Raw genomic sequence first — 23961 nt, 5'->3', positions numbered from 1 at the left:
ACTTATGATTTCCAAACTTTAAGAGTTGTTGTGAATCACTTGAACAGATATTAAAATGGGATTTCAAATCCCGTTATCTAATCCCACATCTTCAGCTGCAGCTGTATATGAAAGTGTAATACGCAGTGCAAATATTTGGGAGCAGTAATTCTTTTCAAAGACACCCTGTCCTACGTATCAAGATATGTCCGCACGTGTCTCTGTAGCACTGTGTGGAGGTTCCTTCAAATTTGGTACAAATGTTTACTTGCACTGAGAGATGAACTGATTAGATTTTGGTGGCCAAAGGTCAAGGTCGCTGTGACCTCACAAACGTGTCTTTTTGCCTTGTGAATACATCATCTCAGTAACGCCTAGAGAGAAACCCCATAGACTGGGTACAAACGTTCACTCAAGGATGAACTGATTACATTTTCTTGGTCAAAGGTCAAGATCACTGTAACCTCACAAAACACGTTTGTGGCCATAACTATAAACATGCATGTAAACTGCAACTGGTCTGGTTGGTTAAGACTGGAAGGTGATAACTCTAGTTCATCTTGCTCTTTCCTTCCCTCCATTTACAAAAACTAAACAAAACAGAAACCAAACATTCTTGTTGGTTTGATTGCCTGCTGCTGCACGACCTTTTCTTAAAATCCCATTTACAGCTCGCCTGGCGATTTAGAGAATGGATGGATAATGTACCATTTCAGTGCCATTTTGGTCTTCCCACATAAAGTTTCTTTTTTTCCAGTTGTCATGTAGACAGAGAAGTTGATAACTGAGTTACTTTGTTCCTCCTTTAAATTATGTCTGTACCACCTAAACATTTGAGCAATAAGTAAAGAATATGGGCCAAACAGACGTTGACTTATTCTGCATTACAAATCTGCTCCGTCCATTTTCAAGCAGTTAAACATCAGCGTTAGCACCTTCCTCCTACCGCTTTAAACACCTGATTTCTCCAGCTCGGACAGAGAAGGAACAGACTCTGGCTGGTTAGGATCCTTGTGCGAAATCCCTGGATATGTTTTTCAGATGTGCGTCATAAAATAACCCTATAAACTACCACAAACCGACCGTTCTCCATTCCCTAGCTGATTTGTTATGGCTGTCTCAAGCTCTCCTGCCACAACAGCGGCTGGTGTTTAGTACCAGTATTTAGTCTGGCAATTGTCAGTGACGCTTCAGTGAGTTAATTCCTTGGGGGCCAAAAGTGACATTCCAGAGCCTGTGCAACTACTTTGCATGTGAAAGAAACTGAATATTCAAAGGGAAGAGGGTGTGTGTTCTCTCCTGTGCATATTTCTATACATCTGCATCTGTGTGAATTTTTATCTTTTTTATCTTTGTATGGTTGTATTCATATATACTATCAGCCAGTATAATGCCTTTTCATTTTGTGTGTCTGTGCCTGTTTGCTTCAGTTTATCTGTTTGTTTTTGTGCTGTTTGTGGGTTGGGGTTATTTGTGAATGTTAATCCACCTGTGCGTGTGCATTTCCCTGTGTGTATCACATATTTATAGGCATTGTCAGAGAAAAGCGTGTAAGGCTGAACTTCTCCACTGGAATAGAAGACGTTAATATATGTACACACAACAAGGTGGAGAATAATGACAACAATACACAAAATATCAAAATAAGTGTTGTCCAACGCACATCTAGTAGACATGGAAATGAAATCATGTAAAAGAACAGATTGAATTTTCACATACTGTCACTGGTGTCATTAGACACATGTTTAATGGACCTTTGTTATCCATCAAATACATACTATGAAACAATGGTATGAACCCACATCAATAACAGACACATTTTAAGGTAGTTTTTAAAAATAATTCAACAATATATGTCAAAATCCATAGAGTTAGTTAGTCAATAATTAAAAGTAAAGTCTTAATATCACCTTAATATTAATTGATTTTATTGTATTTGCCCTCCTTAGTAGACTTCTGAAACTCGCCCTTTTTGTATGATTTATTTTTTTCAAGGTTACAAAGATATCTCCAGTTTGGAAAAGAGACTTAGATTTGTTTTTGTCTGATCTGCCTCTATCATCCCCTGTTTCAACTTCTTTTGTTGTTGTGTCTATAGTTTAAAGACGTTGTTACTTATAGTGAATTTGATGCCAGACAAAGGTCAAAGACTGAGACGGTGTATCTCATAAACTCTGTCAGTCAGTGCAGGAATTTAACCTTTTCTTTCAATACACAAAGCATGGCGTGTCCTGTATAGACATACACACTGTTATGCCTTTTGTTAATGGTCATGTGTTGTAGCACTCACTGAGCAATACCTGCTTGCAGTGGTCTGTAAAGTGTAAAAAATACCCTGCGTGAATCTGCTGTTTATATAAGCAATGTTAACATCGCTGAGTTATGCAAACATTATGTGGTACCTTTAACATATGGTTGTGGGCAAGCAGTCAAACACACACACTGAGGTCAGTGTCAGGCAGTAACTCATGCAGTCGGCTGTTGGGGACCTTTGAGCTTCTTGCACCAATTACAGCCTTATTTATGAATTTGAGCACAGCTGACCTTCTGGAAGAGGAGACGTAAATTTGTTTGTCTGGAGAAAGGCGTAACAAATGGCATTCTGGGACAGCTCAAGCTTCCTCTCTATCAATCTGTCCCCTGTCTCTCTCTCTCTCTCTCTCTATCTCTTTCCCCTCTCCTCTCTCTCTCTCTCTCTCTCTCCCTCTGGCATTCTCCGCACTTCAGCAATAACTCTCATCAACTGGTCAGCTGGTCAGCTATCTAGTCAGTCCTTTAAAAACAGCAGTCAGTCAACAAGATGGTCTTCCTGGACTGCCAAACAAAGGCCAATGGACCCAGAGCTAACGTAGATGATGCTGTGTACTTGAGAGTACACTTTGGGTGTATTTTTTAGGGGGAGGGAAGAAGGAAAGAGACTCATACTTGTGTATTGTGTTATTCAGTCTCCTTCTCTTACTCGATCCTTAATGCAGCCTGTGAGAACATTTCAAGGCAGGATGCCAGCCCATGTGCGTGACTGGATTGGTAGACATTTGTCTGAGTGAGAAACAGATAACGCTGAAAGGGAGCTAACGCCACACTCTCCTCCCTATTCCACATCTTTCACAGTCCTCTGTTTGTGCTTACGCTTCCTGTGAAAAACATAACTGACTCCTGAAGAATGTGCCCAATTAGAGACGGAGAGGAGAGGAGGGGGGGGGGGGGTCTTTCGCTCTTCACCCACAGTGGCGGCTGCTCTCTTTCTAATATCAGGTGGTGTTTTACACAGAAATGGAGTGTTACAGTGAGCGTCCTCTGGGTCCAAAGCTCTGGCGATGGAGGGATTTCTGTATAATGTTCAAAAGGCTGAAAGGCAGTGAAATACAGTGGCAAGACTCACAAACAGAAAAATTTTATTAACATGTGACCTGCTTGTTGTCGTTTTTGAATAAAATAACTAACAGGATAAACTTGTGTTCCATATCAATGTAAATAAATTATTGAATGTTAATTGGACAAAGCACAGAAAATGAAGCTGTAACTTGGGTTCTGAAAATTTGATGAGATTTTTTTCATTTCTTTCAGAATTTTTTTTAATTTTAATTTTCTAATTTTATTAATTTATTTAATCCAAAATGCCCCTCTGCCAGACGTGTCAGCTCAGAATAAGTTAGTCACCTAGGGACCAATCTGTAACCATTTGTCGGTGGATCAGTTCTGGGGCGGTGGGCTCTGGGTCAGTTGGACACCAAAGTTTCAAACATTGTCTTTCTCTCTTTTTCCACATTATCATCCTGTGGTTGCTCTGTCTTTAACTGAGCGTCTCTGTACTCCCACTCCTTCACTCCATCCATCCTGCAGTCTCCACTCCCACACTGGCTGGTTTGCAAACAGACCCAGCTGGCCATAATGATGACAAATCAGGCCAAATATTTATGTCCATCGAGTTTCACTTTGGCTCTGCCCACGACTCGCTCTTTTTTTTTTTTTACGGATCCCTCTGCGGCGATCACAGCACTCACGGCCAAACCAGCGTAATCACTTTCCACAAACACACTTCAGACTCGGTTATGTCACCTAAACACCGGTGGACTGTTGGTATCCGCAGAGAATCAAATGTATGGTTGTCAGAGCAGTGGTATAAACATTCAGGTTACCTGTTTATGTAGATTTTTGTGTGGGCTAAGTGACCAACCTGTTCTGTAAATGCAATCTGCATTGTATCTTTCTGTGGAGAAATGTGTGTTTGTCCTCGGTCCTACTCACTCTGCCGAAACTAAACACGAACCTGAGCTGAATTGTTTGAACAGAAGAGGCAGTCAGTGTAATGCACGATACTGTGTTCATTTTTTCCCCAAAAAAGAGAAAAAGATTAAAAAAAAAAAATACATCCCTTATATTTATTTTATATTTCAAATACATCATCTGTCTCTGTCATGTGTCATTTGTCTCAAAATATTCTTTGAGTCAGTACCATGGGCAAACTATGAGACGCAAACATCACCCTGCTATGTTTCATGTCTTCAGGCGTATTTGTCATATGGTGTAGACTGTTGTTGTTATCTTTTAAATCATTGTGTTGATTATTTCCAGTGAGGCTTAAAAGACAGATGCCTTCGCAGAGTTCAAGAGTAAGGAGCAGAGGAGTGTTATTGCAGGGGATGATTGGGATATAAAAGTTGTTTCAAGTACTGTAGGATTTTATGTCACGAACAAACCGTCAAGACACGAGTACATGCGAAACTTCGAAGAAACGGTTAAATAATATAACAATTCTCTGATTTCACAAACTTTTTGGCATAATTTTTGAAGTGAAAATGATGGCCATGGGATCTAAATGGAAATGTCACCACATTTCACTAATCCACTATATCATAAAGCATGGAAGTGTTATGATACGATGTCTTCTCTCGATAATGCCGCGTCTGCTGATAAAAGCCTTATTGAAAGAAAAAACTATTTTCTAGGTCATACACTTGCATTGTTTTTCCTTGCACGTATTTATTTTTAGTCTTCTAAACTGTGGTGATTCGTGACTAATTACTGGTCCACAGTACTTCTCTGGATGAGAATTAAATTCTTACAAAAAAGTGTAAATAAATAAAACAGCTAAAATGGTTCATTCTAAAAAAGCACTGTAACTCCAACTCCGTCCTTGTGCTGCCTTTGTCAGATTTACAATAGCTAATACCCAATCAGATTTAATATTAATGAGTCACATTATTTTTAAACATAAAAGCACCATTTCTGTTTGATTTCTTGTAGTAAAATGATACAGTTCAGGCTTAACACTGTTTCCCCTTTATGTCAACCCGCTGCGGATAAAACAGATGAGTCAGTGTTTTTAAACAGTGCTGCTACATAAAGCATCTCTTGTTTACCTCCATAGTTCTTGTCCTCGCTGTCAGATAACATGTATGCATCCTATCTCCCCCCCATGGGAAAGATATGGCCTGTATTTTAACTCTGGGGCTTTGTACACACGAACACAGCGTCCCACTCTTATCTGCCCAGAAGAGAAAGAGGAAGGGAAAGAGAGCCTCTGCAAAAGAGGGCGAGAGACAGACATAGTGAAATAGTCAGAAGTTATAAGAGGATAATAAGACTGTGAGTAGTAAGAAAGCAAGACAGAGAAACAGGACGAGAGAAAAAGTTCCATCTCCTGCTTTGAAAGAAATTGTAGATGGACCAATCAGCACATTTAAAATTAGCCCCCTGCGTCATTGTCCACAGCAGTGTCGGCTTTCCAGCATCCCAGATCCCAGGGCTTTTTGTTTTTACAGAGGAGGAAAGCCTGCAGGTTGTTGAAAGCCCAGAGAGAATTAGATAGTCAAAATGACTCCACTCTACTTTAATCTGTCCTTTTCTCATCCGCTCCCTTTCTCTTATATTTCCTCCTTTTTGCTTTTGGGTTTGGCTGTTCTCTTCGGCCTTGGCTTCAACTCCTTCATACCTGTAACTGCATCTCTTTTCCCCTTCTCCTTTCCCTGATCCCCCTTCTCTCCTCCTGCACTCTCAGCTTACGGAGCGCTCTCTTCCCTATTAGGATACATTTGGCTGTAGAATCAGGAGTGTTGCATTCCCAGGTGAGTTGGGGATGATTTGCTATTCAGTCCTCTGGCTATGGGTTTACCTCGACAGGCATAGACAAAGAGAGAAAGAGCGAGGCATGAAAAAGAGAGGCAAAAGGAGAACAGGCGAGATCTCTCTTCCTTCTGTCTTTCAGTGTCCCTCCCTCTTCGTTCGGCATTGAGATGCGGCTGTGGTTCTCAAAACACATGTTTAAGGGCTAAAGGTTTGGAAGCAGCTATCCAGGATGGATGAGGGATTTGTGTTCCTCTTGTGCTTAAAGGCTGCTGTGAATGCAGCCGACCGCCGAGCTAGCTGTTAGTTCTGGCAGTTTGGAAGGGATGCCTCTGGGACTATGCTTGTCTTTAAGAGTCTTTGCAGAGACTTTGCCAGCATGAATTAATGGAGGATAAACTGAGAGGCGTTTTTCTTCAATTTAAGGAGACTGCTTGTCATTTTTTGTGGCAGATTGTCCCGTGTGTTTGTGTGTGTGTGTGTATGCGTGTCTGACTCAAGTGACTCGTTCAACAGAAACGCAGGAACACACAGAACAGTAAATGCACATGCACACATGGGCATGCACCCACTCACATGGGTACCCTTCCTGCTTGGCGACAGCTGATCTGGAGTAGTGGCGTACTGGCCGTGGGGGGTTTGGGCTGGGCTGGGTTGGGTTGGTTTACTGATATTGACAGCGTGGCCTTGTCTGGCCTCGTGCCAGTGTTGAGCTAGCTCTCGCTGGCTGCTCTGGCCGCCTATAAATCAGGGCCAATTACCACGGTGGTGCACAGCCGCCTCTCCTCCAGTCACAGCCCTGCCCTGCAGAGTGCAGGGAGGAAGGGAGAGAGGCAGGGAAGCCACAACCCAGCTTTCATTCCAATTACTGCTATAGCTCCTCTCTGTTTGGAAAACAGTGCGTACTCACATGGTACCTTTTTCCTAAATTTTTATACAACCAATGAAGGAACCATTTTATCTGAAGATATAATCAACTTTGACAAATGGGAAACCAAACTTACCAGGAGCTCCCTGCAGAGATGCCATATCATTAAACTTGAAACTTGAATGTCAATTACAATTATTGCCTTTTTTCCCAAACACTTGTTCTTCTACACTCCTTTGTGAAAACCACCTTTTCATTTCCTTTTAGTAGAAGAGAGTTGTCCTATTTATAAAATTAAATAAACAATTTAAAATCCTGTTAACACCAGGGCCGATGGCATGTGAACATTCACATAATGGCATAAAGTTTTAATATGGTGTGAAGATGCTGAATGACCATGCAAGAAACACAGTAGACACAGCTGGTTCAGATCTGTACATATTACTTTCAGTGACAGAGAGGGTGTGTTGTCCTTGTGCGGGTGTGTGAATATACAGCGCAGCGCTGCGCGCCCTCAGCCTATGTATCGTACGCTAGATTTATCATCCTCACATAATACACTCATAAACATTCTGTGGCATGTCACTGAGGCTGTGAACCCCCTGCACGGCTGGCTCAGTAAATTGGGCCTGTGTAAACCATTCTGCCCGTCTAAAATACAGTGCAGCAAATTGAAATCCCCAGTAAGCCTCTGTAGCAGCATGTCACAGCTGGGTAGGGAGGAGGGAGAATGGAGGTTTTTCTCATTTACCACCTGGAGGTTTTTGAAGTGTCATAACCAGCTATTCTCCCACACTCTCTTCTATTTCTCCCTTTTACTCCTTTTATCTTGCTTTTTTTTCCTCTGTTTCTCTCTCTTTCCCTCAATCTCCTTTTCCCTCCCCTCTCTTGCTGAAATGCGCTTTGTCAAGTGCCGTATTCAATCCTCATCATTCTGACACACAAGGCCTGTATTTATTATATATTTGAGAAGCTGGATCCTACAGGCTTGACAGGCTGAGGGTAAACAGAGTCACGAAACCGTCCGGAAAGAGAAACAAGCTCGGTTGTTAACCTCCAGTTGGGCGACCAGAGGAAGTCAAGAGAGAACTCGATGTAAAACAAAAAAAGAGAGGGGGGAACGTTTTGGTGGTAATGTGTGTGTATGTGTGCTTATGTGTTGAAGCAACAGCCATTTGTGTGTCTGCTGATTTCTCTCACACTCATTTACAAGCCCCCAATGCATGTACATACATACACGACTCTAGCAGAAAAAAAAAATGTGCTGTACAGCTTGAAAAAGCCTGTTTAAGAGGCAATTCTTGTCCATTTTTCTTATCCTACTTATCTAAACTTTTGCACTCCTCAGTACAAGAATACTCCCTTTATTCATTTTGCCAAGAATAAAATAAAAACAAAAAACCACCATTAAATCCTTAAGTCCTCAAGAATGCGAGAATAAACCCATTCACCCCATCCCACCACCCAACAGTCTCCATTCCTCTGAGACCTTCGGCACCCATTCCATCCTTCTTCCCGGGGGACTCTTGCGGCCTTTTTCTTTCCCCTTGGATAACCTCGCTCTCTGCCTTCTCGCCCAACACTGTAAGTAATGGGCTGGTTCTGACCCTCCATGCCTCATTGTGTAAGATTTCAGCTCCTGACCTTAAAAAATGAAAGCAAATCAATAGGGCGGGACACATGAATTCCAAAGCCCAGGATGCAAGCCAAGCCTGGAGCCGAGGGAGAAGGAGGATGAGGAGGAGGGTTGTGTATATTACTGAAGGGCTAAAACAAAGAAAGAAAGCCTGTGAAAGGGAGAGAGGCTTTCAATTAACCTTCAGCGCTGACAGCAATGCTGTGTAGTGTCTCCTGTTTGTGCTGGTGAATTTGTATGTGTCACCCAGTTTGTTAAGTGCTGTGTGTATAATTTCAGCTACACTGGACTAGGGAAAAATAAAACAAAGAGGTGAGGGGAGGGGGACGCAAGGTGGAAGCCTCAAAGTCGAGGCTTGAACTGCAACTCTGCACGTTCCTGTAACTGAGTGGAAGAGAATAACTCCCATGGAGCACTCAAGAGATTAAGATTCTTCTATTCTTCTGCCCCAGCATGGAAACGTGAACAACTGAAGAGTAGTTCTCCTTTTTTTTTTTCATTCTAGCCTGTGCAACCAAGGCTACCAAAGCAGTATGAGGCGTCTGCTGGAGGAGGAGGTAAAGTGGAATATGTGTGCGTGGGCGTGTGTGTCTGCTGTCCACTTGTCTGTGTTTGGCGACTAAAGTTACAGACTTGAGATTTGGACTTAAGTCAGACTTAAGTCACAAAAATGACAACTTGAAACTTCACCGTAGCTGCTGGGGGATTAAAGTACCTGAGTGAAAACTTGACTTGAGGACAAACAACGCTTATTGTTTTTGTTTTTTAGTTTTTTCTCGTTTTTTTAATTTTATTGCTCTATTAGATAATGAGGAGAGTGTGGAGAGTGGATGAGGTCACTCCTTAACTCTCAGGTTTTGACCTGGTAAAATTCACAGCAACAAAAACAAATATAATATCAACAACAAGCCTTCCATTACCCCACATCACTTATTTGGCCTGTGCCCTGAAAGGATTTCAATGTCTCAGCTATATGAATGACTCCATTAACAGCTTAGAAATCAGAGTGTTCACATGCCAAGCTGTTTTAAAGGTCAGCATTCAGAGACCTTTAATCCTTACTTTGAATTTTCTCATGAAGACCTGACCTGACGCGCACAGGATCTGAGACTTCTCCCGAATTACATGAGACTTGAGTTAGAGTTGCCCCAGAGGATGTAAAACAGCTGTGGCGATGGGTTCTCTGTACATGGCTGTTGTGTGGAAAAAGGTGCTACTGTGTTATCGTGTGGCGGCATGTGTGTGCGCACACCGGTAGACGTGTGTACAGTATGTGTGCGTCCAGCACAGCGAGTGGCTGCCCATCAGTTCCACTTAGCTCAGCGTGGTAATTAGCCGTCCATTGATGGACGTGGCTCCCTCTTCACGCTTCAGGGACCCCGGCTCTTTGTCAGAGGAGTGGGAGGCGACACGCTGGCATTGCACACACGCTTAAAATAGCGCATCAAATCAGCCATGCTCCGGCAGCGGCTGCTAACGTGAAGGCCGGATTGGAGGGCTAATGGTGTGTTTTGTGTGTGTGTGTGTGTGTGTGTGTGTGTGTGTGTGTGTGTGTGTGTGTGTGTGTGTGTGTGTTTGTGCGCTTGCGCGTTTAACGCACAGTATGAGGTCTTGAAGTTCTCTCTGGGGAGGGTAAAGGGTTAACGTGGTTAACTGGAGCTGGTGGTGGTATTTAGTCATGTCCCACTCTCTCCACGGCCATTTCTTTTTTCTTCTTCTGTTTCATCCATCACTCACTTACTTTATTGCAGTGTGCATCGTCTCTTTCTCCTTCTCTCTTCCCTCTTCACTCACTCTCTCCTAATGTTTCTCTCCGTCTCTCTCTCTATCTCTTTCCGCTCATGCCCACAGGGCCCCGGTTCTCTCTCTCTCTCTCTCTCTCTCTCTCTCTCTCTCTCTCTGTCACTATGTGCAGTGTCCCTGCAATAGAGATATAAATGGGCTGTGAGCAGGAGGCCCTGACTCCTATACCATAAATCTACACTAACAGCACAACTGGCACATGAGGCAAGCTGAGGAGGGGAAAGAGAGGAAGAAAAAGAAAGGGGGGGGGGGGTCACATATCTAATGCATTTTGAATACATTTTGGATGATAGAGATTATACTGAAAAAAAGACATTCATATTGAGATGTTTATGAAATAGGCTGGAGAGGATTACTGCATCAAGATATCACACCCTTGGAGGTGTAAATTGTTTTACAGTGTAATGAAATTGGTTTTGAGGGTATGAATAGTAAGCAGGAAGTTGCCATCATTTAAAACTGTTTATAAGCTGCTGAATGCCTTATGAACCCTAATTTCGCAGACCATCCCTAGTGAAATGTTTACTTAAGATAAAAAAAATAAAAAAAAGATTAGAGAAGTTTGCACCCTTGACTCCGTTCCCATGTTTGGATAAAAGACAAGCACACTGACAAAGAACTAGATCCATTTTATTGCATCATTGGTTGACAAAAAGTGATTTAAAGTGAAAAAACTGAAAAGTCAATATACATATACAGAAAGTGTCTTCCATGAACTCATCCGAAGAGTTTTTTTGTTACTGTGCAGACCTTCTTTCTGTACTATTCTTATTCTTTGAGACTGAGGTTAGATGTTTGTTCTCCTAAAATTTTAATCATTAATATTTGCTGCTGGGTCTTCATCTCTTAGTGACCATGATCTCATCTCCTCTCTCTCTTCTATCTACCATAAAATGTCTACTCTCATAGCTGCAATAACATTCAACTGGTAGCGATTGCTGTTTCTGGAGATGATATATTTTTTCCCTCCTTCCCTCACATTTTCTACTGCTGCCTGAGAAATGTTAGCGTTTGTTTCTTTTCACACCGTCACCTCTGCGTTCTTAACTTTTTCACTTATCCCCCCGTCGTTAAAATTATAACTATGTTTAGTTGTTGATTGTTTGTGCTGAATCTTTCGCTTTCTCTCTATCCTTTTCCCAGCAGCCCTATGCTCCACCCCCTCATCCAATGGCTCCTCCCAGCCCTAGCACCAACAGCTGCAGCCAGGGAGGAGCGGAGCAGCTGAGTAAGACCAACCTGTATATCCGAGGCCTGCCACCTGGGACCACCGACCAGGACCTCATCAAACTCTGCCAACCGTAAGTACTGGGAACCGTTATCATTAAATACAGAGGTTGCACTTGCTGTGTCTCAAAGCAGGTACTTAAGACAGTACACTCACATGTAGTACACTGTGTACATCGTATACTCACTGGTGTAGTGCGTGAATTTCGATAGGGTAGTGTTGTCCCAAATAAAACACAACAAAAAGTGCAACATGTGACCTAATTAGCACACTTGACTTGAAAAGGAGTGTTTATTTTCCCGTATGTGCCTCCTGTGTCATGTGACATGGAAATTAGGTGTCATCAATGTTTTCATAATGACCCTGTTCTGATGTCTATGTCTATGTTTTTTACAGTACAGTACAGTACAGTATGCCTCTGTATATGTATTATTATCCAACTCCCAGCTCAAATGTTAATATAGGCCACATAAGTGTCCTGCACACTAATCTAATCTTTCGATATGTTCCATGTTAATGTAAATGTTTAAATGATCATTTCTTAATAATTATCATCATGCCCATTTTTGTCAGAGTTGATATTGTATATAATCATTATGGGAGAAAAGTCAACATATATACAGTAGAAGTGCTAATTTAAACTGTCATCTTTAAAAGCATTTAATGGAAACAATATCTCAAGTTGAAAATGATAAAGGTGTTTAATGTAGAGAGAAAATTGTGCTTGTCCCACAGTCAAAATAAGTCGAGTTGGGAGATTCCCCTGACAAGATCATATTTCAGTATCTCACTGAATAAATCGCTGACAGATTGGAGACACAAGAGACACTTTGTTTAGATGATGTTGTACTTAGACAAGATGGAAAACCAATTTGCGTTTGGAAACAGTGAAGAATTTACAGTAGCTGTAGCTTATGGGCATCAAACCATGAAGCTAACAGCTGAGTCAAATGTCAATCTAAGCGGTTCCACCTGGCCACCGCTCGTAGTCAGCTCGCCAGTCAGGAACTGGCTGATTTTTACTCTGTCTGTAGTTAGATGATCATTCTCTTGCTTAACTAGAAACCACTACTCTACCTTTCTTCTTTCGGAAGAAAAGGTCAAAAAGCACTAGTGTGTAATCAAGACTCCTGATAAACTTGACTTATGTGCAATAAATTGAACACAATATTTTGTTTTTATAGTGTAAAACATGTCTAGATCCCACATTTGTCAATATGGGAGGCGAGCATTGCCATACATTATATACACAAATGACATATTAAAGCTCCTAAATGCCAAAGTGATCAAACTAAAAAGCTCACCTTTCATAGGCATGAAAAGGGGTCCATGTGAAATACCTTGCACACCCCATTAAACTGCTACCAACTGAGTGTATATTAGGGACACACACAAAGGTACTCATAAAAATCTACCAAATGCTCTTGATAGAGAAAACACACACACACACACACCTGCCTGCTCACAGCTCAATAAGGCCGAATAAAGCTTAGATTGGACCACCTCCCCCAGGAATCACAGACCAAGACCTCATCAAGCTGTAACACACAGTCACAGGGGCTTTCTTTCTCTCTCTGTGTCTCTGTCTCTCACACACAATCACACACACATACACACACACACACAAGCAGCTTTGTTCGGCTCCATTAGGCCCTTTCACTTCTAAAATGGTGAAAAGGGGGTCAAGATCATTAATGGAGACAAGGCCAGCAGATTGTGAAATACAGGCCATGAGTCTGTCTGGTTGCATAACCCTTTCTTGGCTATATTTCCAGAAATGTCCTGGTCAAACGCGGCCAATTATTCAATGATCCTTTGGAGACGGGAACATGCTGTCCAGTATATTTGGTAATGCTCCCGGTAGCCATGTCATAAGTCATGCATTTATTCTTGATACTGACCCATCGAAATTCCATTAGCCTGAGAGGCAGCCCGATAAGATTTGGAAAAGCACTCGGCATTTTGACATTGCATATCTCTCACTTAGCTCGAGCATTCACTCAGTTGTACAGAGTTGGACAGTTTCAATTTCATTTCTAATTCCATATGATCTTGAATATTTCTAGCAGAACTATTTGGAAGGGCAAACCCTGTCGGGGCTTATGTAAAATACCCGAGGAGTGTGCATGTTTGTGAGTGTAGATTTGCATTCTAATATATAGCTTTTCTCCTGTGTGTTATGGAAAGCTACTGACTTTGTCTGTTATTGCTTGGATCTGTCGTGCTGTCCTCTAGTGGCTGTCCCCTGGTTCAGCTGTTTCCACGGCTCCTCTTGCTCTCTCTCTCTCTCTCTCTCTCTCTCTTTCTCTCTCTCTCTCTCTCTCTCTCTCTCTTCTTACATCTCCCATCCTTCCCTCTGTGCGTATCGCCTGCCTAAGAGCCCCCAAGGTTGCCCGAGGTGTGCTGTGCCAGTGAAAATCCAATGCCACTGAAACTTTAATTAGCCAGACCGTGTTTCAGTGGTTGGCAGGTGGCAGCATTCTAGAAAAGGTCATGCGACTGTTCTGCAGTCTGCAGCACCCTGGGTCCCCCCTCAGGTTTTTTCCCAGATGCCCAGCACCCAGCTCCTCCTCTCCTGGCACTCAGCCCATCAGCCATCCCAGGGAGACTCCGTGTTAAACACAAACGCACACTAAATGTGGCAGTGTAGTTTTAGGAAAATGAGAACTGAGGGGAGTTTCAGTCACATTAGCTAGCCTAGCGATTTTTCCTCATCATTATCATATGCCTGTCTGCTCTCTCAAGGCTTACTGTGCAAGTGCGTGCGTGAGCGTGTGCATGTTTTTATATCCTGCTTCGTCCTGAATACACACTAACCCATGGGGAATTGTGTCACCATGGGGAATAAAATTGAGGCTGCTTTTTGAGGGTTAAGACTTAATTTTAGGGTTAGGGTTAGAATTGAGTTTAGATTGGGGTTACGGTTAGAGTGGGGCTAGGCATTCAGCTGTGATGTTTAAGGCTAAGGTAAGGGGCTAGGGAATGCATCATGCCAATGAGTATGTGTGTGTGCATGTACTCTTGCACAGATCATTGTGAGTTCTGGCAGTGACATAAAGTAAAAGCTGATTCTTGGGCCTGGGTTTGTTTTGTTACACACATTGAAAGGCAGCTCTTGCGCCCCTGGTTCACCAATATCTCAAAAGCAAACACGCCACTGCCAAACTGATGCATTTTTGACAACAGGCCATATTGTAGCTGCTGATTGTAGGCTCTTGCACATCGCCTGAGAGATGCCAAAAAAACAAATGCCTTCTACTGTGGTTGTAACCCCGTCCTTTTGAACTCGTCACACATTCAGTTACCCTCGTCAAGGCCTCCCAAAATTCACAGTTCTTGCTTAAAATACAGCAAGACAGAAGTTTGTATTCCTGGATTTAAACAAATCCATCAAATCTGTTTGGTTACCGCTCATTTCGACCAATGTTAATTCTATATTATTTCCTCAATATTTAATTCAGTGATTACTCATTTAAAGGATACCCCCATACCACTGAAGACAATCCTAAATGCAACAGTATTGTATCTCATATTATGCAGTAAAGAGCCATGTGCTAAACTAGCATGTTAATAGGAGCTTAGTCCATTAATAGTAAGATGTTATGCTCTAACTATTGAGAATATTTCTCTGGTGTTAGTACCAATTGTAATTTTTCTGTTTGGTGATGCTGGCTTTCATTGACTACACTGCTCAGTGTAGAAACTCTGTATCTACAGATGTACAGATGTGATGTCATGTTAAAACAGACTGGTTCAGCTGGCTTCCAGCCCCAGCCTCACACACGCTGGTAACCAAGCCTTTAATTGTAGAGGCACAAACATGCAGTTAACAACAACTGAGTGTATGATTATTTGAGTAACCATGGCCAAGATTTCTTTGTGACCAGCCACCTCCTTCAACCTCCCCCGGGTCGCTGGGAGCAAAAGTAAAGACTGAAGAAAACCAAAGTTCTCACAGCAGTTGGAGTAACATGCCGAGAGCTGTTGAACGAGTAATTAAATGGATTCGGGTGGGTGCTTAATCTCTGTTTTGTTCAGCTGGCTGGATGTCGGGTTCTCCACAACCATCATCCTGATATATGGGTGTAGAGAACAGGCCAAAGGAGTGGAATGGGGATTTGTTGGCTCAACACCCAGAGAGTGAGAGGCCTTCCTTCTTGCCTGGCTGGCTGTATGAGTGGATGGATGGATGAAAGGATGGATGGAGGGAAGGATAGAACAGCCGTTACTGTGAGAAAAATTCCTTGGCCTAACCAGCCAGGTTGAGGCACTGAGCCAACCCTAAGCCCAACACTAACCCTGTCCAACCCAAAGATCGATGCAGCCAGAGCATCCAGCTCTGCCAACAAACCCAATACAGCCCCAAACACTTTAGGGCAAAGCAGACTTACTAAACCGTTTTACCAGCCAGGTATTAGATAGCACCCACATTTTTTTTTTTGCAGTCCACCATCCAGGGGAGGTTGAGAGAGAATGGAAGCAGGTTGTTGGACAAAAGGTTGAACGGAAGAAAGAGGGGGATATTTTTTTTTCTTTACTAAGGCCCACACCTGGAATAACAGGGACAAACAGTTCACATTTTCTCTGCCAGCAGCCCGAATCCATAACTCAAACTGCCAAGAAAGCAAAGGACCCCAGAGGTCCCTAAACCCCCAATTCCTCATTCCTCCTCTTCTTCCTCCTCAACCCTACTTCGTTCTCATCTGCTTCCTCTCTTCCCCTCCTTCTGGTTCTCCTCACCCAATTTCAGCCGTGGCCAAGTCACAGCTGCGCCCTCTCTCTCTCACTGGCTTTCGCCTCCATGCTACAGCCTGATCAAACGAAAAGAGTGAGCCAAATCAAGAGCTAATCACCGCCAATTGTCCAAATAACCTTTCCCGTGTGTGCTGAGGGAATGGTGAAGGGGGGAGCTGGAGAAGGAGGGGAGAGGAGGGGAGAGAGCCATGAGGTATGCTAAGTAGAGAAGTTGAGGGGAGGAGAAGGGAGGGGTGACCCTGGGACCACCTGTTTTTATGGAGCACAGGCCCGGGCACTCAGCAGCGCCACATTATCCCTAATGACTCTCCGAGGTCTACTGTTGACATTAGCTGTCTAACTATCAGGGCCGGCCTGTCCCATGGCTCTGTTTAAGAAAAAAAAAAGAAAACGACAGAGGGGAGAAGCATTGTGAGCAACTGCCCTCCTGTACAGCCTCAAAGTCCCAAATTTGCCATCACCCCTCCCACCAATACAATTACACTAGAACCAGACACACATATTGACAAATATTATCTGCCCAGTTTAACTTATCACACATTGTGATTTTTGGTACATACTGTACGTAATTCAAGGAGTAAGTTGGAGTAATTTGCATTGGAACTACAACTGAAGTTTAATATTTAAAGTTTACTTTTTAATTGATTGTTATTAGTGTAATGTTTTTTCTGACCTTCACTGGTTGTCAACGTCTACTTTTGGCTATGACAGTACATTGTGACATCACTGGTGGGTGTGGTTACAGTCTCCTCTGAACACATCCAGAAACTTACAGTCAGGGGACGATCAAACACGGCTCTTCAGCATGGTGTTAAGCTGCTCTTTAATAACAAAATTTTAGGAACCCCCTTTGAAAATGTTTCTTTACATTATATGTCAAATATCAGCTGATATATCATTATCAGATTTTATTATAAAATTGATTTTAAATATATTGGTGTTGGCTAACAAATTGGCATACGACGATGTCTACTCTCGTGAGGGAAGAACCTCCCCTCTGTAACACCACTGTGAAACCACAACCTCTGTGTTTCTTTAGTACCAATCCAACAGAGTGAGACGTCTGCTTTCTGGTGAGTCTTGTCACGTCACTGTCAGGGATGGTATTCTTCTACCTTCATTCACATCATATTAATAATTAAATTAGCTTATAACCTTCATATAAACCATGACCTTCAGTATTTTGATCAAGATGCTCATATAAAATAAGGTGTGTGGGATTAACTAGTCTACAGCTGTGTTATTTCAATGTGTCAAATACACAGGATGTTTAATCAACATTTAACTATCTTAAATTTAGTGATGGACTGGACTTGGAATCGGCAGATACTCAATATTAAAGGACTAGGATCGGGGCTGGTCATCACTAATGAATATATTTCTCTGTGTTATAGCAGAGACACTGGATTTGTGGTGTGTGTGTGTGGCAGGGTGCGCCCCGCTGACATAGGGGTGGGTGGAATCACGATGCAGGGCTCAACATCGTAATGACTGTCAGCCATTGGCCATGGATGATGCCCAACCCTATAGTGACACAGCCACAGGAATGCCCAAAGTAAACTACTCCTACAGCTTCATGCTGAGTAGAAGCATCTGCTATTCATGGACTCAGAACCCTCCATGCCCACTTTTTCTATGTTTGAACACCTCTCTCTCTTTATTCTCACCGCCCTCTTTTGTTTTCACCTTCCACTTTTCCCTCTTTCTTTCTCACTGTTATCATCTCTTCCACTCTCTCTCCTCTCTCCATGTTTCCGCTCCTGTCCCTTTCTCTCTCCTCTCTCCTCTGCTCTCTCTCACATCTCTTCATCATGCTCATCTCTCCTCTCCTCCACTCCTGCAGAAGTGACATAGTCATTTCTCTGGCCATGCTGAACGAACTAAAATGCAACGCCTTTTTCCTCCCCAAACATCGATTTTTATAGCGAGGGCGAGCGGAGAAGCTGATTTGGCCTAAGGCTGGTTTTTTGAATTATTTATCCCCCCATTACTGTATACATGACACATAGACAGTTTGCCTATTTAGAGGCTGGGAAGAGCCTCTCTTCCACTCTTGCACTGAAGTTGACTCTGTTAACAGTTAATGCCCTAACAATGATTTTCTTGAATAGTGTTTTTATTAAACTCTTATTTATTATGAATATAAGTCTTAAATGCGCACAGTCTTTTAAGAAATAGTCAAGATTTCTGGGTACTTACATGCATTTAACCCCAGTTTGCCTCCAGGAACTAATGGAATATCAATAACCATAGCAACCAATCCAGTCTTTGCTGTAACATGCTGGTCTGTGCAACAGTTTTCTGTGCCACCCCACCATCCCAGCCCACCCCCGCTGTGCTTTGCATTTTATCTGACTCCAGCTGTCCAGCGCACGACAGTTTCTAAGCTCCAACAGAAGCGGCATCAGATTGTCCGGTACAAAAAAGACTGATTGACATGAGGGACAGAACCTGAGATCTCTGGACTCTCTGACGTTAACTCTTATTCGTTCCTCTCTTCTCTTGTCTCTCCATTTCCATCTACTGACTTTCCCTTTCATTTGAAGCAGTATCTAGAAAAGCAAAGGCAGCACCAGCACAGATGAGATGTGTTCATTTGTGCGTGTCAGACAGCAGTGCATGGCATGTGGGTTTGACAGGTTGGACACTTCCAAACAAACAGGGGCTATTCTGCAAGGCTGGCTCTGACGAAGACCAGAGTGTTTGTGTGAGAAAGCAAGACAGTGTAACTAGCTACACTCAGAACAACAGGGTAATGCTTCCTGCTGTCACTTACTGTTGTTCTCGTCTTATCTTGATGCACACTCTCAGTTAACCAGTCTGTAGTTCACTTTCCCAGCCTCAGTCTGAGGTACTTTTTGGGGATCGTGTCTCTGTGGTGAAAATCTTTCCTGCACCCATGTTTCCACGATTTTTTTCCTCTCAGCTTTCTCTACCTGTAGCAAATACATCCTCGGTCTGCTGGTCAGAGCTCGGATGGGTGTCAGGGTCAATCAAACGAAGCACAGAATTCCATATCTTCCCCCGGACAGGACACAGCACCCACTTACATCCCCTGCAGTTCATCATGGGATAGAGATATTTTGCGAAATACACTTATTTGCCGTCTTACGAAGAGTTAGATGAGAAGATCAATACCACTCTCAAAACTATCCATCCAGTATGAACCTTCAGCCAGCAGCCATTTAGCTTAGCATAATATAAAAACTGGAAACACTGAGAAGCAGCTAATCTTGCTTTGTTCAAAGGTCAAAATAAACCTTGTTAACACATGATGTCTTGTTCGTTTAATCTGCACTAAAACAAAAGTGTAAAAATGAAAAACTTATCCACATAAGCCTCTAAGTCTAAAGTTGTTGATCTGAACTTGCCTTAATTTAGGGAAAAAAAAACAGACCTTGAATTCCACTAGATATGTTGGCATTTCATCACCATGCTGCATTTGAATACAGTTTGAGAACACACCAAGTTCACTTTTGTTTGGAGAGCTGTTTACTGCTGGCTTTACACCAGAGTTTTAGTGTTGGCATGCCCTCATGTTATTTTGACTTTCACATTTTAGTTGATGACTCACTATTGGGAAGACACTGTTGAGTCTCCAATTGCACATACTGTATGTAAATGTTGGATACTTGTACTGCAGAATTTCTTTAGTATTTCTATTGTATGTTTTTTTCCCACTTTTATTTCCCTTTTTGTTTTGTTTTACTTTTTCTTTTCACTGAAACACAAACCGAATTTCTAATTTCACCAAAATCCTGTACATGTATTTTTTTTCACATTAAAGCCAATATATACCAGATCTCTGTGAAAATACTTTTGATCAGAAGTTCAGGTAGAAGAATAATAACATTTTCATAGTGTATAATGTTGAGTTTTGTATTATTTTGATTTTTAAAAAAAATTGATTATTCATGACACAGCAACTTTTTCCGCTATATACATTTTGCTAAATTATTGCTGTCGCTGCAATGCCTTGAAGTCACAAATACGCAACTCTGTAGAGGGCTTTTAATTTGAAAAAGCGGACACAGGAAGTGGAGGTACGCCGTGACACCTGTCTGAGGCGAGAGGGAGAGAGAGAAGGGAGAAAAAGAAGTATTTCCCCGATGGAGGCTCAACGGCAATCTGAATTTTAAAACGTTCTTTTATTGAAAATCCCGTAATGCGAAGATGAATCGCTTTAAATTTAACTCTACCAATGAATTCTGAACACATGCTGGAACTTTTAAATCACCCTTTCCTTCATAAATTGCCTGACTGGTGCCCAGCGGCTGTGTTGCTTTTCCTATTCTGTAGGCAGGTGGGAAAGTCTGAATGGTTCTAATCAGGTTGTCATCCATTACACACTTGCCAGGTAAAATGAATGTTCATGAGAAGAGATCACATCAGTAGGGAAATGAGGAAAAATTGAAATTAGAATAGTTGATGACAGCTAATGACCACCGAGTGTGAACATGGCCAACTTCAACAGACTGGTGTGATGACACACTGGCCAAGGTACCGCAATCACTCAATTCTGGAAATGAGTGGACCTCAAGCTGCATGTAGATTGTGTTTTTTTTTTTCTTGACCACATTATATTTGCCATGTTATGATACTCAGATGTACTAGATGTCCTGCAGTTTCGCCCTGAGAACGTGACCAGCGGAAGTAGAAGAAAAAATAAAAGAACAAACAACCACTTAAGGTTCGATTACCTTTCTGTTTCTTGCATTTAGAGACATTAAAGGTTTGAAACTACAAATTTGCCAGTTTACTTCAAACTTGCCAACAAAACATTGGAGAATCCTAGCACCTAAAAAACCTGATGAAATTCTGCCAAGAAAAAGATTGTGCTAAAGCCAAGTAAGGAATTATCCAATTTGTTGAAGTTTTTTGATTTATTACTGCTCGTCATTGCCAACACAATATTTTCATATTTACACTTTGATACGTTTCCATCATTATCATCTAACAATAGTGTGCTGGAATACTATCATATACATCTCTGCAAAAATAAATAATATGAAATAAGTCCATTTTGTAATTTGATTAACCAAGCCAGGCAACTTATAGCTTTGATGCAACGGACATATTTCTTGCTTAAGAAAAAAGCAGACGGTTGAAGGTCGACTTTGGAGACTTTTGGTTAAAATGTGTCAGTAGCAGCACTATACAAGGATATAGATAAAGGCCATTACCACCAAACAGCCAGCTCAGAGGCTCAGAGGTCATGAGAGGACGTCACTGGTGGTGGACTGAGCAGCTGCTCCGCTCCCTGCCAGGTGTCCATCAGGACAGTTTCGCCTTCCTCTGTTCATTTCTCTCACTGTATCTCTGTATATTATTGTATTATATTTCCTTTTCTGTCCCTCTGTCCCTCTTTCTTCTTCCATTTTTTTTTTCTTTGTAAAAGTCCTTTATTTTCATCAGCTTTCTTATTTTAGCCACCAGCCTTCCATTTTTACCTGTCTCTCAAAATGTTTCTTATTTATGAAGCTTGGGTTTTTTTGTCCTCTCTTCTTCCTTCTGTCATGGTGCTCTGTCCTCTGGGAATCTTTCTTTAAGTGCTAAGTTCTCTTTTTAATTTTTTACAGTACAAACTGTGCGTCAGTTGGCTGACTACTAATCATAAAAGGGTTTGTTCAATTTCAACTTCCCAGAAGCAATTCCATTCCAAATTCCGGGTCAGTAAAACAGTTGTACAGATGCCAAATTTTGTTTAAAAACATTCAGTACTTTCTTTTTTCAGTTTTGCTGTTGTATGTCCCTGACACTGCTGTCGATTCAGTGTGTCTGAAGAACTCACAGTACAAAACATCACAATAAAAAAATGTATATACAGTACCGTAGGTGTAGCTGAAGCTTAAGGTTAGCTGGCTCCTAACAGATTTTCAATAGTTGCATAGCAACTGCAGAAGCAACAAAATTTAACAAAAGCATCTGTTTAATATTTCTATACAGTAAGATGCCCAGTGTATTTCTGTCTGAGCCACAGAGATGTGTGAGGTGTGGGACTCGTTAGCTGCAGTTTACATATGCAGTTTATCTTTATGTATTATGTATCCAGACATAATACAAAATGTGCACAGCATATGCTCTTTTCCCTGACTGGTGTGTGAATGCCTGAGTGTTTGTACGTGCCGATTGCCTGAGATTTGTCATCTGTCATCCTCTCTGTATTTGGCTGTTTGTCACATCCTGTTTCTCCTTTTTAATCTTTGATATAAGAGTACAAAGAAGTCATGCTTCTTTTCTGTCTTTTTTCTTCTGCTCTGTCCTCTCTGCGTGTCTGACACAGTGACATCTGTCTCTTGCATTAGCATCAAAGGCTAAGCAACATGAAACACATCCTATAAAGTTGTAGGGTGAGTGTCACTAGAATAGGTGGGATTTTCACTATAAGTGCAAATGGTTTTCTTAGTGATTATTGTGGTAAACAAAATAGTCTGTGGATACTTAATAAAAAGAAGAAATAAAATGCCAGAAAGCCATTCACAAATGTTGATGAGCTTACCACAAATATTAGTCACTGTTTTCAAATCTAAAAACAAGGAAACAGCAATAATTTGTAATGCCATGAAGATATTAAACCTGCAGTTGTTCTTCTGACTAAAATTGGCTGACTGACAATTGATGTCTTAAACAACAAGACTTTACCCAAGATTGACTCATTGTACAAACTTATTATTACAGTTTTGTCAGCAGATACTTGTTGCAGTTGTTTGTTGGTAGGAAATTGGCGTAAAGGTTGTCACTACCTGAACTAATTGTTAGAAATAATATATTTGAATTCTTTTCGGTTCTACTTACAGGAGCACCAATATGACTATTGCACATTTTTTGTAATAAAACACTGTCTTTCTTGAACTTACGAAACGCCTCTGGGTGATATTTGCTGCACAGAGCGGGTAGTGAATCTGGATGGTGGGAGTCTGCTCCACCTGCTCCTGCATGAGCAGAACTATCACAGCGGCGCCGTTTTCTTTTTCAGCTGCAGTATCTACATTCTGCTAATTTATTTTTGCGTAACAAGAGGTAGTATATTGAAGTTACTGTTCTCCATGGTGTGCCTTTTGCGTCCGCCCCATCCCCCTGCACAGGTGGTGCAAAGGTGCTGAACAGGCCTGCTTATGTTCACAGTCTCGCAGCTGAGCACAGTAAAGCCCGATCCTTCCTGCATAGCTTTCATTCTGGCTGCTTCTTTTCTCTAGTGGGAACCAGTTTACTCAAATGGCATATATACTGTAATCATCTTCATCTGCAGGCACAGATGGGCAGTCATGTGCAAATACAGTACATTTGCGCACACATAGGCACAGACACATACACTCAGACCTCACCAAATACACCACATATACAAAGACATTAGTACAGAGAGTACAGACGGGAGAAAGTGGTCTTAGTCCGAGTTCAGGTTTCACCTACATACCTTTCAAGGCACTGCTGTGTTGTGTAATAGCTCACACACTCACAGACTTTTGGAAAGAGTGTGTCCAAAGGCTGAGGGCAAGGTCTAAGCACAACACTTGGGTGGTCCGTCCATCCTTTCCAGCGCTTTGCTTTCCTGTGTACCCGCACCACCACAGTGACGTATTGTGGTTCTGACCAGCTCTCTCTTTCTCTCTCTCTCTACCCTTGTAC

At 42.0% G+C, this 23961-nt stretch overlaps 1 protein-coding gene across 6 annotated transcripts in view; it reads left to right on the top strand.

The window, feature by feature from the left end:
• The window catches only part of rbms3 (RNA binding motif, single stranded interacting protein), a 273592-nt gene that overhangs the window by 107157 nt on the left and 142474 nt on the right, over positions 1-23961 (top strand). For 5 of the 6 annotated variants that reach the window (XM_056398859.1, XM_056398860.1, XM_056398861.1 and 2 more), the window contains one exon: positions 11496-11653. In XM_056398859.1, coding sequence (XP_056254834.1) covers positions 11496-11653 — 158 coding nt within the window. The remainder of the gene's footprint in view (positions 1-11495; positions 11654-23961) is intronic. The other variant, XM_056398863.1, reaches the window with a different exon arrangement.

The sequence above is a fragment of the Seriola aureovittata genome, chromosome 16 (assembly GCF_021018895.1).
Source record: "Seriola aureovittata isolate HTS-2021-v1 ecotype China chromosome 16, ASM2101889v1, whole genome shotgun sequence".
Taxonomy (NCBI): domain Eukaryota; kingdom Metazoa; phylum Chordata; class Actinopteri; order Carangiformes; family Carangidae; genus Seriola; species Seriola aureovittata.
Note: the sequence above shows the minus strand (reverse complement) of the source record. Positions and strands in the feature narration are given on the sequence as shown.